Source organism: Bos indicus, chromosome 26 (genome assembly GCF_029378745.1).
Source record: "Bos indicus isolate NIAB-ARS_2022 breed Sahiwal x Tharparkar chromosome 26, NIAB-ARS_B.indTharparkar_mat_pri_1.0, whole genome shotgun sequence".
Classification (NCBI taxonomy): Eukaryota; Metazoa; Chordata; class Mammalia; order Artiodactyla; family Bovidae; genus Bos; species Bos indicus.
Window position 1 is genome coordinate 17,013,774 of NC_091785.1, and position 18,040 is coordinate 17,031,813.

The following is an 18,040-nucleotide window of genomic DNA, read 5'->3' on the forward strand; positions in this document are numbered from 1 at the left end:
TTATTAACTTTGCCTGGTAAATGAATGTTTGCCAGCATCAGAGCACGGCATATCCCTGGCACAAAATTTACCAGTCCTGCCTATAGTCTACAGTGAAGCTGTCCTCACCTTTGCCATTGCTACTTATGATACTGAACCTTAAGGATGCAACTGAAAAAGGTGAGTGGCTTTTGCGCAAGCAGTGCAGCAGCTGGATACTTTTTAATGAGACTATTTCCAAGGACATGAAATATGAGAGGTTCTCATTCACTCTCAGAGTACCCTTTCAAAAAATCACACTGCACTCCCCACATTATGGGTAAGCCTCTGAAGGTCAGGCTGAGTTAGCAGAAGAGCGCAGATCTGTCACCATAAAGCCAATGTCCTCTTTAAAACTGAGGAGACTGACATAAAATGAGAGTTACACAAAATGTTATATGCATACCATCCAAGATTAAAAATCTTCACAATTTCACTTTGAAAAAGAGTGTATCTGAGCCTTGAAAGGCGAGGTCTAAGGGGAGCACAGGCAGAGGGAACTGTTAGCAGTCAGAGGCTGGCTGACAGACATTTAGGCAGTGATGTTCTGGTTTCAAGTTACTGCTTTTCTTGTGCTAAAATACACCCTTCTGCTCCCAATCTTTAATACAATCAGGCCATATTCATCCTCCCTGAGAGAGTAAGGGAGTCAGAGTGGTGAGAATGGCTAGCGTCCAGTGCACAACAAAGCAGTGCAGACCACGAGCAGCAATTACACACAGAAAGAGGAACAACCGCTCAGAGCCCCTGTCTGCCCCAACCCAGCAGCCCACAGCTCTGGGCGCTCAGGGCTGGTTCTTCTCAGAAGGCATTATGCTATGAGATCATAAATAGTATGCGACAATTTAAGCCAAACCTCTAGACACCTCGAGTTCCTAGCATTCTGATATTTCACCTACTTTTCTTTTTCATTATAGCAGCCTCTCAAACCCACTAAGAGTGTACTTAAAATTCTGGCATCTTTCTAAAAATCAATATTCAGTGGATAACTAATCATAGTTAACAGCACAAGCCTGCCAATGGCCAATTTTGGTGTTTCAGGCTGCATTAAAACTAAGGTTTACTAAAGTCTAGTTCAAACTGGGTTTTATTTTTATTATTATTTTTAAAAATAATTTTATTTATTTATTTCTGGCTATGCTGGGTCTTTGTGGATACATGCTGGCTTTCTCTAAACCAGGAACAAATCCTGCCATATTAACCTGCCATGGGTGTGGGGCAGGGAACTAAATAGGTTTTTTCCTAACTTGCTGAGAATGTAGTGGGGGACTTATGGGATCCTGTAGGTTTGGCCCACTTTAGATACCTCTACCATATTCTCTATGGATCAAAATGGGAGCAGGCTAAGAAAGTGAACAGAGTGAATGGGAAGCCAAGTTGGAGCTGGGAGGGCCCCTCCATGAGGAGGGGGAAAGCAGAGAGGAGTAGAGTAACACACAAGAACACAGAAGTCACATGGAATTTCCATAGTGGAGCCAGTTTAAAATAATGTATCTCTTGATTTACATTAAAAACTAAAAGTGATCAAGACCACAAGGCGGTACCACTTCACACCCACCAGCGTGGCTATAATCAAAATGCCAGGTACCAAGAAGGAAGGGCTGGTGAGGATGGGAGAAGCTAGAACCTCATACACTGCTGGGAAAATGTAAAATGGTGCAGCTGCTCAGGAAACAAGCCTGGTACTTCCTCAGAAGTTTGAACAAATGATCCAGCAATTCTACCCCTAAGTAAAATAAAAAGTATGTTCACACCAAAACTTGTGCACAAATGCTCACAGAATCAGTAGTTATAATAGCTTAAATGTCTACCATCTTGACAATTAGGAAAATAAAACTTACAAATAGGTAGTGTATCTACATAGTGGAGTATTATTTGGCAATAAAAATAAATGAAGTACTAATATGTGCTATAACATCAACGAACCTTGAGAACAGTAAACCAGTCATGAAGGATCACATTCACATACTGTATGATCACACTTATATAAAATGTCTAGAATAGGCAAATCAATAGACAGAGGGGGGGACTTCCCTGGTGGTCCAATCGATAAAACTCTGCGCTCCCAATGCAGGGGGCCCAGGTTCAATCCTTGACTGGGGAACTAAGATCCCATATGCCACAACTAAACCCATGCACCTTAACTACTGAGCCTACGTAATACAGGCCCCATGCAGCACAGCTAGAGAAGCCCACATGCCGCAATGAAGACCCAGAGCAGTCAAAAAAAAAAAAAAAAAATAGAGACAGAAGGTAGATTTGAGGTTGCCAAGGGCTGGAGGGTTTCAAAGGATGTGAGGAGTGACTGCTTAAGGGTTTGAGTTTCTTGTTGGAGTGATTAAAAATGTTCTAAATTGTGGGGAGGGTTGAACAATTGTATGAATATACTGAAAATCATTGAACTGTAAATTTTAAAAGGTAATTATATGTTATGTGAATTATATCTCCATACAGCTGTTGTAAAAAACAAAATTAAAGTGCCTGGAAATGACAACATTTCACAGCATTCAAACTTCATCTCCCAGGTGCCTCCCCTCCACCACCACCTTTTTTGAATCATAATCATAAAACCCTCTTCAGACCATATGGGCTCAGAAAATAATGGTCTACAGTGAAAAGATCAGGGGAACTCATGCTCACATATACAGTATTTAAAAGACAGGATATAAAGAATAGGCATTTCTTTGTACCTTCTACATCTGAAAGAACAATTAAGAGGTCAGTCTTCATTTCCACAGCCAGACGGGCAGCCAGGCTATCATTATCTTTAACACTAATAACCTAAAATACAGGTATAAAAAGTTGTGAGTAAAGGACCTATGCAGTTCAAACAGAAGTTCACAGAAGTACTCAGCTAGGCTCTGGCAGGCAAAATGAACGAATCTGAGCATGTGCATGATAGCTCTTAAAGGCCCTTTCAGTCTGCAAAACACCATGCCAACTGGCAACCCCCTCTCCAAACATGCCTCCTTCTCTCCACTGACACACACAAGCCATGCTCACAGCACCACCTTAAATCCTTATTGCGCCTCACCAGTTGAATGAAACCCCCTGATTTTACAAGAGCTTATGCAGCCACTGCTCTAGGAGGCCAGCTTATCTCCCATTTCTCCATTTTGTTTATGCCCAACATCTGGTGTTAGTACATGCAGCATAGCATGGCATTAGTGTCTGCAGCATAGCATGGCATTAGTGTCTACAGCATGCTCAACCCTCATGAATACTTTACCCACATTTACCCCCTGGAGATCGCTATTGGGCTCTGCTGGAGGGACAACAGCATCGTTTGTGTTGACAATGGGGACGATGTTCATTCGGAGAAGCTCATGAAGAGTCCCATTGAGGTTCCGGCGCTTCTGCTCATCATGGAAATCCAAATTGGTCACCAAAATCTAAAAGGATTAAAGAGAATGAAAATGTGGGGGAGAGGAAAATAGTGAACTTCCTAGGAATAGCATTCATACAAAGGATGCTAAGAGTATAGGAGTTAAACTTGAGGTTTCTTGGATCCTGAAAAGTTAAAAATGGAACACATCTTTGGAGACTTGTCTAATTCTTCTGGCGATGAGAGAAAAGAATCACCTGGAAGATTTTAGGATGCTCAAGCCATCTTGCAAAAGTACTTTAATCCTTAGAAAGCTATGAAATCTCATCCATTTACAAAATTAAGAAAATGAACGTACCTACTTTAGAGGGATCTGGGGACAGTAATAACTGCCATTTCTAAACAATCTTTGTGTCCCAGCATTTGATTCAAAGTCTGGCCATACACACAGTAGGTGCTGAAACACGTGAGTGAGTGAATGAACCATTACTCTGCCTGAAACGTGTACTGAATAAAATGGAACAGGCCGTACTGTCCCTATTTTTGCTCTGTGGCTGACCACTGTCGGAGTTAGCCAAGACTGTATCTGAGCAAGTGGGATGAGTCTGAGAGGCTTATGGAGATGAGTCTTTACACACACTGAAAGAAGGGCTCGACATAACTAGTTCAGGGACAGATTTACTCAAGCAGCTCAAAGGCAAGAGTGGAGAGCTGGGTGTGGGGGCAGGCTAACAGCCCCCCCTTGCTGGAATCAGAATATTAGGCAATGTTTAGCAGGAGAGAAAGATAAATGGGGATGATAGCAGGAAACAAAATGGTAACAAACTCCTAAGCTCATGAATTAAACGTTTCAATGAAATCCCTCTGATGTTCATGGAAGAAGGCTCCTGTGGTACAGGACAGAGCTGAGGTAGGAAAGGCTAGAGGCAAATGGTCAATAAGGAAGGTACTGAAAGAGTACAAGTGGGAAGGGTTAAGTCCTGAACTAGGGTCTGGCCATGGTAACTGAAAAGATAACAGCAGCCTTAATGATATGTGATATTTGGGCGATGAAGACAAAAATGGTAACATCACCAAGGGAAGTAATTTACTCACTCATCTGATAAATTGTTTGCATACCTCTGAAATGCCAGACCCTGTACTAGCTGTTGGGATGGAGAATAAATATGCTGATGATTTGGGGAAGATGGAATAGGTTAGATCATGAATGTCTTTTCAGAAAGTTTAGTCCTGCAGGAAACAGGTCTGGGTCAAAGGTGAACATATAGATTCTGGTCCTGGTGGTGGAAGGTCAAACAATAAAAGTAAACACATGTGTAAGTAGGAGAGGCAAGCAGGAGGTATAAAGGTCCAGTGAAAATATCAGTTGCTCAAACAGATTAGCAAGTAAGAGATGGAAGACAAGAAACCAGAGAGAAAAGTATGTGTTTGGAGAAAGTCAATCTGTTAGGATGCAAATCAGGTTCATTTCTATGAAGAAAAAATAGCTGCTGTTCTTGTTTAAGTCTTTAACCTGACAACTTATGGGAAACTTTCAAAAGCCCCCAATAATGGTCTTAAGAACAGGATTACTAAAGAAAACAAGGAATCACGGGATAAGGCGCAAAGAGCGAAGATTTCCTATAGATCAGATCTTAGGCAAGGCAAAGGTGTTGGGACTGAAGGGGCCCCTAGAGGAAGGCAACAAAAGCAAAGTTCCTGGACTTTACTTTCCTCACCTGGTTCCAGGCACTTTGAAAAAAAAAAAAAAGACTAAAACTGTCATTGGACTATGGAGGGAAAAAAAACTGATAATAAAAGGTGCCCAAAATTGAGATTTCCATTGAATTTATGTGACTGAAAAAAAATCTGAGACTTCAGAGTGGGGTCCCAGACACAAGCAAAAGTGAACAAGTCCACGCTTTTCTGTTTCAGCTCCCTTACTCAATGACACTCTGAACATCACTGTGGATAACAACTGCGAAAAAGATGGAAAAACAGAAAAAGTGACAGGAAATACAAGAGCCAAACCTGGAAGGATGTATAATAACATCATCTGTATATAAAAACATCTGTGTAAATGACAGGGTCAGAGGCAGCAAATCTGAAAATAACTTGGGAAGTTAGGTTTTTTTTTAGTTGTTTGGTGATATTTAAATGTTTCTATTTGGTGTACAGTTGTATAGTTGATTAAAAAATACAACTGACAAGAATTCTGTAAATTAGGGTAAAAAAGAAATAATGTAGAAAGAAGATTCTAGAACATTCAGGCGGTAACCTCATGTTCCGTGAGGACTGGAACATGGCTGATTTGTTTGCTGCAGTATCCCCGATGTCTAACAGACTCCTCAGTACACAATGGTGCACAATAAACATTTGCTAAATGAATTAAAAACCAACGAACCAACAGCAATATCCTTCACATATATAATACTTCTTATACACATATATATGTATATACTTCTTATACTATATATAATACATAGTAGATATGTATTATATAAGGCAACCAGACGTAAGGAGAAACAAGCCACCCGAAGTCAAAGAAGTCAATGAAATAAAGACATCTAACCTATCTTCAGAGGAAGTATGGGTTCTTGGAGTAGTTCTAAGAGTTACAAGTATAGCAACAAGAGCTAACATTACTGAGAAAAGTATGTGTTGTACCAAACACATTAAATGCTTTTCATAAATTTTCTCATTGAGTCCTTCTGAAAACCCTCTGCCATAGGCACTGATGACATCCTCATTTTTCAATACGGAAACTGAGGCACAAAAAGGCTAAAAACTTTCTCAGATCTTCCATCTAGCAAGTGCTGAGGCTGAGACTGTATCCTGTCAGTCTGGCTCCAGAGCCCGGCTGGCAATCACCTTATTCCACGGGAATCACCCTCACAGGTCCCATCCCCTTGCAAAGGTCAGCCTCTCACCTGGGCAGCACAGATGCTGTACTGGGTAAACATGGCTTCATACAAGGCCATCAGCCCACTCTGTCCAGCAGCTGCACAGGCTCGGGCTTCTAAGACTGGAATTGCCTGTAACATGCCAACAGACAAGGTGTGGTTGGGAGGGTGGGGAGGAGGCCTAAGGACCCAGTTATAGGGGGTGGGGAAGCCACACTCACCATCTCTTTCAGGTGGTTCTGCCCTGAGTGTAGGGCCTGCCTTACACTCTGAGACAGAAGGATCTCATGGCGCAAGCGTTGCTTGCCGAAGGCTACAGCTCCACTTGTCACCAGCATCATCTCTCGGCCTTGATTCTGCAGCACTGACACCTGATGATGACAAAGGAAAAGGCATAAGTCCCTGTAATATCTCTTTCCTCTCGTCACAAGAGATTCAGTCAGGGTAGACTAATGAGTGGATCCCAAGTGCCGGCTTATAGATCAGCACTGGGCTGGCTCTGGAAGAAATCACCCAGGTTGTGTGATAAAAATACAGAGTTCTACACATTTCCTCAAATCTGATAAGTAGATGGCAGACAGAAATGACAAGTTTTAATAAGGGGATCCTGATATGCAGTCAGGTTTGGCACCAACAGGACTTGAAGATACACAGAACAGTCTATAATGTGGAAGGCCTAGCTGTTTGAGGAAATGAAGCCCAGAACACAAGTTTGGAGCCAGGAAATGCAACATAAACTTAGCAGATGGCTTCTCAAATTCTAAGGCATGCCCTGGGGAGATGATGCTGTTTCCAGGGCACGTCTGACTCTTGTGGGCAGCCTCTGGCTAGACCAGGGACAGGCGCTGCTGCTCTTCTGCTCTGTCTGCCTAAAACAGTGTTGGTTACTTTGTTTCCCACCTGGGAGGGATCCACATGAGAGAATCAAAGAGTCGATATTCCTAAGCTGTCCATTCCTCCTGATGCTTTAACCCTAAAACCTGGATCAGGAACTTATGAGACAGCTACGATAAATCATAATCTAAAAAATTTATTTCTTACACAACATAGTAAATCAACTGTACTTTAATAAATTTTTTTGAAATGAGAAAGAACTTTTTATCATAGAAAATTTCATACTTAGGTAAAGTGGTAAGAATCAAATGATAAATTTCCATAGACTCATGACCCAGCTTCAACAACTATCTCACGGCCAATTTCTCCAATATTCCTTTTATAGCTCCATTGTTATTTTAATATGAATCCCAGACTCCAGACACATTTGCTGGTTTGCAAATATTTCTGAAAGTAATTGCTAAAACACAAAGTAAACGCATATATCCACAAAACTAAATTTATTATCTAAAACATTTCAATAATTCCCTAATATCAAATATCCAGTCAGTGTTCACATTTCCCCACTTTTTTAAGCTTGCTTAAATTGAGATGCAAATTAAGCCCACACACTGCAATTAGTTGAAGGGTCTCTTAATTCATTTTTAATCCATAGGTTCCCCTTTATCATTTTCTTCCCTTGTAATTGTTCATTAAAGAAACTGGGTTGTCCCTCAAGGTTTCTCAACCTTGACTTTCCTGCTTCTGTCCCTGTGATACAGTTTAATGCTGTATTCTCTTTGCTGCAAACTGCTGTTAGGTATGGAGGTTTGATCTTTTATGTCAAGAATTCTTTACATGTCATGGTGTCCATCAAGGGGATACAGAAGGCCTGCATTCTTTCTGTGATGTTAGTTACTACTGATGATCATCACCAAGACCGGTTAATTCATTACGGGCTACACTGATATTCTAATTCATTCATTTCTTCCCTATTTAAAGGCTGGAATACTTCCATAAAGGGAAACTTTCCTTCATCAACTATATGGCTACCTTGAGGTATGACTTATATGTGAAAGGCACCACAGATGTGTCTTTCCCTTTATTCACCAGTTTCCTAAATGAGTAGGCCCTCTGGTGCCGGGAGCCAGTGTGAGGAACTCCACCCGTGGCAAAGGTCATGAGGAAGGAGGCTGGGCATACGCAAAGGAGGGATTGAGCCTCAGGAGTCCCCCTGGAAATTCTCGAGCACCTACCCCCAAAACCAGAGTCCGCCTACTTTACTGCTTTGTGCTCTCACCTACACCTCTGACTTTACGGGTGGCTGTCCCCCACCACCTCTCTCTGAAAAAGTTAATTTACAGCTCCAGTTGATAAAGTTCCTGGGCGTGACAAGAGCGTTTCAACCTATAAACTCCTTTGGAAGTCCTCTAGCCTGCCTGAACAGGTTCTTCCGGCCACATATGATTGTTCACAGCCTCCCAACCGTGAGAGGCATGAGATGTTCTAAACTGTCTAAATATAGATTCCTTTGAGCAGTTAAAAGATTGATTAGAAATTGTATTGTTGAAGGGTTTTTCACTTGTTGGGCCAATGTTTGCTGCTAAGTTTCCATATCCCTTTGCTACTGTGTCCCTGGGAGTGTACTGATTAATATAATTGGTGTAGTAGCTTTAATGCTTGTAACCTTGGACCCTTGAGTTAATTCTTTTCTTGTTATAGCCCACCACACCTTTGCCCTATAGGAATGCAACTTTATCTAATGCTTTCAGAGGGTGGCGCCAGACTTTAGAATAATCACCTTTAAAGAAAAATAAGTTTTCTGAAGTAAGGGTCATAAAATGTTAACAGGCCTCCTGGCCAGAAAATGATGTAAATCACCTAAACTTTTGCATGTGATAAGTTTGCAGGAAGAAAGCCTGGCTTACTACTGACTCTACCCCTTCCCCCATTATCCTCTATGCACAACTTAAGGTATAAAAACTACTTTGGAAAATAGAGTGCAGGCCTTGTTCACCGAAGCTTGGTCTCCCCATGTTGTTCTTTCTCTCACCTTCTGGCTGAATTCCCATCTGGAGCGTGGAGGCTCGTCAAGACTACTAATTATGCCTGGGCTTCTAAGATCTGACCGGGGAGGCCTTAGTGTCTCCTCTCCTTCGGAAGAACGGGAGGACACCTGCGGCCTACGTAGGTGACACAAATTCCTTGTCTTGGAATTTTATTAGCTTTCCACGTAAACCAAGTTATTCAGCCTCTTTTCTCCACTAAATTTTCTCACTGAGCTATCCTTATTTAACCACTCTTTAATTAACATTTAATAAGCTATTGTTTCCTGATCTCCAACGCCGTCCCCACTTGGAATTCCCTGGATCCACCGGGGCTGGACCCCAGCACTCTGGAATCCTTCAAAAGTAACCAATGAATATTTTTTAAGTATCATTGTCATTCATAGATTTAAATATATTTTACGTGCTTAAATTCAGTGCAATAATTATCGATATTCAGATATTTCCATCTTTGGCCAATGGAATCTACTTTAAGTTGGCTCCTGAGTCTACCTAACATGATCAGATCCTTGGACAAGATAGTGGACTCTGTATGTCAGGACTGCCCTGGCCTAGAAAACTGTTCCTTAAGGTCCATGGGTGTCCCTAGAAGGAGAGCTGGCAACCTAAGCAAACCATTACCAGGTTCTCCCCACTTCATCAGGTTTCTCCTTTGCTCAAAATCTTCAATCTTCTTTTAGGCAGAAACTCAATTCCTCCACCCAGTGTCAAAGCCTTAACTAATGGAATTAGACACATTCTCCCTGATGAAATCACCTCCACTGCCTTCAAGCTCAGCTCCCTCCCTGACCCATCAGCATGCCAAACTCATTCCTGCTTTTGTCTCCTGTCTGGAGACTACTCCTGGAGCCTTCCTGTTCCCAGGACCACCAGGCTACACAATTCCAGGGGCACCATTCACAATGTGCACTTAGCAGCATGGAACACTTCCCCTTTGCTGTTTCAAATCCTGTCAGTCACAAAGGCTCACCCTGAGGTTCATCTCTCTGAGGAAGTTCCAACAGTGACCACATTCATCCAACCTTCCCACCTCCGGACCTGTCAGTACCTCTCATTTGGGTCCTCTCATTTGGATATGGTCTGCCTTGAACAATCACCTAATTATTTTGGGAGTCCCAGTTTATTCTGATTTCCCAAGGGGAGAGACTACATACAGTTAGAGGCAGCCCTCTATTTACACAGGGACCAAACTCTGTCTCCAGATTGAATTACCAAGAGATCTGTGCAAGGAATCTTGGCTGTGGAAGGCCTCAAAGCAGAAGTAGCCCTTTGATAAACATTTGTTAAACTGAACTGAACTGAGGGACTCAATCTCAAAGGCAGATCTCATGATAATTGCTGAGTACAGAAAACATATGATGAAAATTCCATCAAGTTTTAGCAGTATTCTAATACCCACTTCAGTAAAAATGTTTTTTAAAACTGAAAACATAGCTATGGAAGACAGAGCTGAGTTACAGCTAGGACAGAAAAACTCCAGCTTTATCTCAAGGATATTTGGATGTCTGGGTTTTTGACTCTTGGTCAAGAGTTTACAAACTATGACCTGCGGGTCAACTTTGACCTGCGCCTGTTTTTGGAAACAAAGTTTTATCAGAACACAGCCACACTTGTTCACTTACATACTGTCTAAGGTTGCTTCTGTGGTACAATGGTATGTGAGTAGTTGAGACGGACACTGAATGGCTTACAGAGAGTAACACATTCAGTACTGGTCTTTTACAGGGAAAGTTTGCTGATCCCCGCACTCCCAGAAAAGATACGGGTAGTGGGATTTGTGATGTGATGTTTAAAGTCCAAAACTCACATGTTGGCCCCTTAAAGTCAGCTTCTTTACTGATAAACTATCAGCAGTCAGTCTGGTAAAAAATTCCCACTGAAAACTCTGCTTGAGGCCTTGCAAAGCCAAGATTCCTTGCACAGACCTCCTGGTGATTCAATCTGGAAACAGTGTGTCCTATGCAGATAAGGACCCTGGGGGGGGCTTGTGCACAGGATTTCTTTCAGCCCCTCAGTGCTTGCTTACCTTCCCTTCTGTGGCCTTGCATCCCTCTGCCTTTAAAGGAAAATCTTATATGGGTATTCTCTGTGGAGTCTGGTGAGTCTTTTCAAATATTTGAACTTGGGAAATATTTGCAATGACAGCTTCTATGTATTTCAAGATTACTGGGCTAATTAAAAAAGATAAAGCCTAGCAAAAGGTGGGGGGAAGCTCAATATCCACACAAATCTAGAGTTGGGTACTCAACTCTGACTATGACTACCTGGGGAACTTTAAAAACACAGAGGGGTGAGCCCCATCCCATCTTTACTTATTAAGTGGCTGAGTGTGAAGCCCAGGCATCGCCAAGCCCCTTGGTGATTTTAATGTGCAGCCAGGATTAAGAACCACTGACATACACAGCTCCTTCTCCCTAAGACGCCTGAGGGATGAACTACACGAAATCAACTCTGCTCCTTGACATTCCCTCTGCTTGCCCTGGGATGCTTGTCTCCTGGTGGCACCTTTTCAGGAAAGGGAGTTTTCAGATCGGGTTAAATTTACTGTAGTCAAATGAGGATTATTTTTACAAGCTATGAAATCTGAAATGACAGCTTAAAAAATGGACTCTGTTTTAGTTCAGCTGAATTTTCCATCTTGGGAATTACCTGCTCAACAATAGACGCCAGGCGCCCCAGGGCCAGGCCACATTCATCCCCTCGGGTCACCACGGCACTTCCGAGTTTCACCACAATTCTCTTTGCATGCTTCAGCTCACTGCGGTGGGCAAAAGACTTGCCATGTGTACGACTGAGGGGCACAGTGATAAAGGGGATGTTGCTCCAAGAACGAACATGTCTGATGGCTGAGGGCTGAACACGACCTGCAGAACCCAAACAAAGTCAAATGCAAGAAAAAAAGAGAGAAATACGTGATATAATTTCTCATTGAAAATATGCATGCAAAATAGTAACCAGTTCAGCCACCAAAAAATAGTTTTACCATTCTCAACTGAAGAAAACCAGTATATCAAAAGCCACATCAAGCATGTTTTAGTCCAGTATTGTGTGGAGTTTGTATCCAGTACACAGGTACACTCCAATATTGCTGGTCAAGAATTTATACAAAATCTTTCCTGAAGACATGTTGGCAAAATGTATTAAAAACCTTAAAAATATTCACATCTTTGATTCAGCAATTTCACATTCAGGAAATTTAATCTAAGGAACTAATCAGAGATAGAGACAAAGAAATTAATCAGCAGGCTATTCATCAGCATTATTTATAATAGGAAAAATCAGAAGCAGAGTAAATGTTCAAAAACAGGCAGGAAGATTTAATATTTTTAGAATTTTTAATAATATGGGGAAATGGTCATGATATGTTGTTTCACATGCATTTCTAAATGCATACAAAAAGGTAAATAAATAAAAATATTAATCTCATTTTATCTCATGATGATATTATGGGTGACTTATTTTTCTTTATTCTTATCTATGTTTTCCAAACTTAGGCAGCAAAAATGTATTGCTTTCATAAGCAGAAAAATATGTGTGCTTTTAAAGAAACCACACTGCTATAAAAGTCTGATTAGCTAAGACAATATAAAGTAACTGGTATAAGTAATAAAAAATCATAACTAATCTCCCTATAAATTTTCTCTCAAACATGGCAGCAAGAATTCAGATAGCTGTAACAAGGATAAAAGAAACTGGATAGCTTTCTGAAGGAAAAATAATGTTGGAGTCAGATCCTTCTTTGTATCCCTGTGGACATCTGCCCCTAATCAATTCTTTCCTGATTCTTCTTGTAACACTGAACAAGATTTCTAAGAAACCAATCAAAAACAAAAACAAACAAATAAATAACCCCAAAAAGAATCCTCACCACAAAACAAAAAACTTGATTAAAAAGCTGAAAGTAAGTCACACCTGAACATCAGGCACTGAACCTCCTTATCACTTCTCGTGAATCCAACTTCCTGCTGACTGCCTTCCCTCACAGTTTTCTACCTATCACCACAGACCTTAATAAATACTGGAATGAGTTACTAATCATTCTGAGCCACCTTTCAGACTATTCTTCTATAATTCTATTATTAGAGTAACCTCCTTCACTTGAATCAACTCTTCTCACCTCCCTTTATATTTACAGATTTCTCAGAATTTCTCTACCCAGTGCCTCTATCTCCTGACCACTGACTCCTCTAACTGTAACTGAGCGTCCGCTGTCTCTGTCTACACTACAAAAATTAGGGTAAAGCAGGCAGATCCCTATTCTCATGGACCAGAAGATCACTGTGTGTTCTCCTCCCTCTCTACCTCCTTCACACACAAACCTGAGAAAGAACATTTTAAATGAAGTCATAAAGAGTCTTTTCTCTCCTCTCTTAAATAACCATTTCTTTAAGTGACAATGTTTCAGATCTGTGGAGATTAAACAAAGACGATATGGTCTTTTTTCACAAGACTTGCAATCTGGTTTCCAGCAGACAGCTGCACAGTAAGCCCATCACCTGGGATAGAACTGGAGCTCGACACCCTTGCTAGACCTGTTCCTGGTGAGGGGGTCCTAGGAACCAAAGGACCGGTGTGTTGTGGGGGCTGTTCCCTGGACAGCTCTCTTTCTTCATCAGGTTCATCGATATAGGTACCCTGGCCTAATCTTCAAGGATACTATCTTAAGCAATATACACACCTAAGTCTAAGCATAAAAGCTGTATACCTAATAGTTTTGGCCCCACTGACCTGATGGAGGAAGGGGTGTAGAGGGAGAGACTTACTCTCCTGGAGTTTGGACCTATGATCGTCAGTGGCTGTATGCAGCGCTCAGAGCTGTACCCGTGCAGCATGCATCTCTCTTAATGGCTTTCAAGGCCTGGTGGCCACTTTTCTCTCCTGTGCATTGTAGCACATGTCCTGGCCTAGAAAAGTGCTGCGCATGGGTGGGGCAATCTGAGAGGGCACCTCAGGGACACAGGTAGTGGCAAGCAGGTGAGTCCTAGCAGGCCAGGTTAGCATGAATGAAACTCCTGATCCACAGTCTGTATCAGCAGAAGAAGGTGGCATGGCTTGGTGCCAGGCAGTCAAGGGTCACTCTGGCGACAGGCAACTGGGTCACAGCACATCAAGTTTAAGGAAAGGTTCGAGAAGAGGCCACATCTATGAACAAGGTTTTAAGCAAATAAAAGCTCAGTCACATCTAGTGGGCTCCGCACCAAGGAGCATTCTATGGGGCCCAGGGCTTTCCCAGGTTTCCTATTCTGTGACAATGTGACAATGCTGTCACCCTTCTAGATTGACTCTATCTTCCTTGAGGGCATTTTTTACGTTCTGCAGTGTATTATACTTTTTGGGGTTCAAATGAAGAACTGAGAAGGCCTTGATTAGTTAGGAAAAATCCACGGCTTCTGAATAGGTAATCTCTTCCCATCTTCTAAGGACCTTTAGGCCCAAGTCTCAAAGAAAAGCCATCTACTCCTGTTAAGGATGAAGGGATACCAAGGTACATATGTATACACATGTGCTGGGGGGAGGGGTTGCCCATATTCATCAAAAGTGCCACGAGTCACACTTCAAGGGAGAAGCCCTTTAGCTTTTCAGCCTCAGAGTCCTAATACTCAGTAATGAAGCTGTATTTCAGGCCTGAACAGGAAGGGACCTGGAGATGGTTTCTATCTCCCTTCCTGCCCTTCCACTTCCCTCTGTTTGTATCTATATGCTTTCTCATTTGCCTTTTCTCTTGTTTGCTCTTCTGCTCATCATGGTCAGTGAACATGGGGCTCCAGAAATAACTGAATACAAAGAAAAATCTAGGGATAAGATTACAAAGTGTCTCCTGTGAATGAGTCTAATAAGAATAAACAATAATATCAACAATAAAAACCCTAAAGTGAATACTATATAGCAGGAACTGTGTTAAAACTATTCCTACACCTTATACAGAGGCAAAGGAAATATGAAGGGAGTGTCTGACTCTGGAGTCAGACTTTCTGGGTTGGAATCTCAACTCCTTCACTTACTTGCTGTTACCTCATTTTCCTCATAAGGTTTTTGTGGAGGATGAAATGAGTTAATGCATGAACAGGGACTGGCACAAAGTAAACACTTAATAAATATTAGGTGGTATATAAAAATGTGTTAGCTATGACTATCATCATCTTTGTGAATTCTCATGAGTTAAGACTCAGAAGTTAGGTATTGCTATGCGTTAGTTTTTATTATTTAGTTCAGTTCAGTCACTCAGTTATGTCCAATTCTTTGCGACCGCATGGACTGCAGCACGCCAGTCCATCACCAACTCCCGGAGTTTACTCAAACTCATGCCCATTGAATTGGTGATGCCATCCAACCATCTCATCCTCTGTCGTCCCCTTCTCCTCCCGCCTTCAATCTTAGCCTCATTTTATACATAAGGAAGCCGCGGCTCAGAGAAGTTGAATAACTTATCAGCATTATCAGACTGCAAAAACGGCCACAATACTTGAAGCTGTTCCCATCCACAGGTGGAATCTATTTTCTCCTCTCTTGGCCCTCTGACTTGCTTTGACCAATACAGTGCAGCAGAGCCCGCACTGTATAAACAAGCCTAGCTGTTTACAACACTGTATACAAGCCTGTTTTAACTTCGATGAGATCCAATTTATCAGTTTTTCATTTTATGGGCTGTACATGTGTGCTAAGTCTCTATAGTCATGACCTACCGTTTTCTAAAAGCCTGTTTAAAACACTATATACAAGCCTAGCTCTGTATAAACTCTGAGCTTAGGTCACAGAGACCTTGTTACTCCCAAGCTTGCTGTTCTTGGGAAGCACCATGTGAAGAAGCCATGGATAGCCTGCTGTAGGATGGGAGACCATGTGGAACAGAGATGATCTGTCACCCCAGGAGACTCCCCACTGGCCTTCAACAATCAACCCTGACCTGGGCCAAAGTTGAGAGCTGACAAGGACATGGAACCACTGTGTAGCTGAGCCTGATCCAAAATGCCAGCTCATGGAATTGTGACCTAAATCCATAGCTGTGGTCACTAAGTAAGTAGCAGAGGTAGTTTTCAAACATAGGGAGCCTAGTTTCAGACCCTCAGCTTTTAAACTTTACACTCTTCTTTGCATGAAAGCTTCCCTTGTGGCTCAGACAGTAAAGAATCTGCCTGCAATGTGGGAGATACAAGTTTGATCCCTAGGTCAGGAAGATCCCTTGGAGAAAGAAACAGCAAACCACTCCAGTGTTCCTGCCTAGAGAATTCCATGGACAGAGGAGCCTGGCGGGCTACAGCCCATGGGGTTGCAAAGAGTTGGACATGACTGAGCAACTATACTTGCATGAATGGGAAACAGATTTTTCCAATGGTGATAAGCTTGATTAGCTGGTAAGCAAGTCCTCTTGCAGAAAGGTTTTGAGATTTGTTGATAACATTTAGGTGTTATCAAGGAGACAGGTAATTCAATATATCATAAACAGCCTTTGTAACTAGACCTCTATAAGCAAAAAAAAAAAAAAGAATCTTGACCTAACTATCACACCTTATACAAATATTAATTCAAAATGGATCATGGGACTTCAATGTAAGCACAAAACTTTTAGGGAAAAAAACACAGAAGAAAATCTTCAAAATCTAAGGCTATAAAAGAGTTCTCAGATTTGAGCTCACATGTACAATCCATGGGCTTCCCAGGTGGCGCAAGTAGTAAAGAAAGAATCCGCCTACCAACACAGGAGATCCCAGTGACTCGGGTTCGATCCCTGGGTCAGGAAGATCCCCTGGAGGAGGGTATGGCAACCCACTCCAGTATTCTTTCGTGGAGAATCCCACGGACAGAGGAACCTGGTGGGCTACAGTCCATGGGGTAAAAAACAGTAGGTCACAACTATAGGGACTTAGCACACACATACAATCCATAAAATGAAAAACTGATAAATTGGATCTCATCAAAGTTAAAAAAACAAAAATCACTTTCCTCTATGAAAGACCCTGTTAAGGGACTTAAATGGCAAGCCACAAACTGGGAGAAAATATTTTCAAAGCACAAATCCAACCAAGGACTAGTATCTAGCAGACGTTAAAAAACTCAAAGTTCAACAGTAGAAAACCAAACAATCCAATTAAAAACGACATTTCACAATGAGGATATTCAGACGGCAAATGAGCACATGAAAAGATGTTCAATCTCATCAGCCAACAGGGAAAAGGAAAACCACAGTGAGATATCATTATGTATCTATCAAAATGGATAACTAAAAGAGTGGCAACATCAGATGCTGTTGAGGATGAGGAGAAAGTAGATCACTCATACACTGCTGGTGTGAACGTAAAATGGTACAGCCACTGCAAAAACAGTTTGCCAATTTCTTATGAAACTAACTACCACATTGCACTGAGTAGCTTCAACTGCAAGCAACAAATTCTGGTAAATTCTCTTTTCATTTCCATTCTGTTATGAATATTTTCTAATTTTCCTTCTTTTTTTTAAAATGTTTTTAACTGAGACAGACCTAAAATCGCAGCTTCTGGAAGAACCATTTGTTCTTGCCGGTCTTGTATCTCTCCTCATACTTGACCTTGGCTTCTCGTCGGGCCTTGCGTTTGAGAGCAGGGTCTCTGAAGACATCCTTGTTGACAACAGTTTTGTCCAAGGGGATATCCACAGAGTACCTTGGGGGCATGAGGTGATTATAATTATAAACTTTCACAAAAGACTTGATCTTTGACCTCTTGGCAATTTTCTTCTTGCCCATGGCAGCTGTCATTTTGCGTGGATAGCGATCAATTCCAGCCACCAGACCACGGCTGTAGGGTCGGTCTGAGGTGCCATCATCAGTGTTCTTCACGATGACCGCTTTGCGTCTGGAGTAGTGACTGGCCAGGACCAGCACCACCTTTCCGGGTTTCATGAACTTACCCATTTCAGCAGCTACCACTCGAGACTAAAGCAGAAAGGGTCCAATTTTCCTT

At 41.9% G+C, this 18,040-nt stretch overlaps 2 protein-coding genes across 3 annotated transcripts in view; both read right to left on the bottom strand.

Moving 5' to 3' along the window:
- Positions 1-18,040, bottom strand: part of ALDH18A1 (aldehyde dehydrogenase 18 family member A1) — a 41,259-nt gene that overhangs the window by 17,824 nt on the left and 5,395 nt on the right. The window contains exons 3-7 of one of the 2 annotated variants that reach the window (XM_019952875.2): positions 11,754-11,968; positions 6,447-6,596; positions 6,253-6,357; positions 3,258-3,410; positions 2,709-2,799 (exon numbers count right to left, since the gene is read on the bottom strand). In XM_019952875.2, the coding sequence (XP_019808434.1) occupies positions 2,709-2,799; positions 3,258-3,410; positions 6,253-6,357; positions 6,447-6,596; positions 11,754-11,968 (714 nt within the window). Of the gene's footprint in view, positions 1-2,708; positions 2,800-3,251; positions 3,411-6,252; positions 6,358-6,446; positions 6,597-11,753; positions 11,969-18,040 lie in introns of both variants that reach the window. The other variant, XM_019952874.2, reaches the window with a different exon arrangement.
- On the bottom strand, positions 17,553-18,006 carry LOC109553036 (large ribosomal subunit protein eL27-like). Its single transcript, XM_070780568.1, has one exon. It carries the CDS (start codon positions 17,989-17,991, stop codon positions 17,581-17,583), a length of 411 nt encoding a protein of 136 aa, XP_070636669.1. The 5' UTR covers positions 17,992-18,006; the 3' UTR covers positions 17,553-17,580.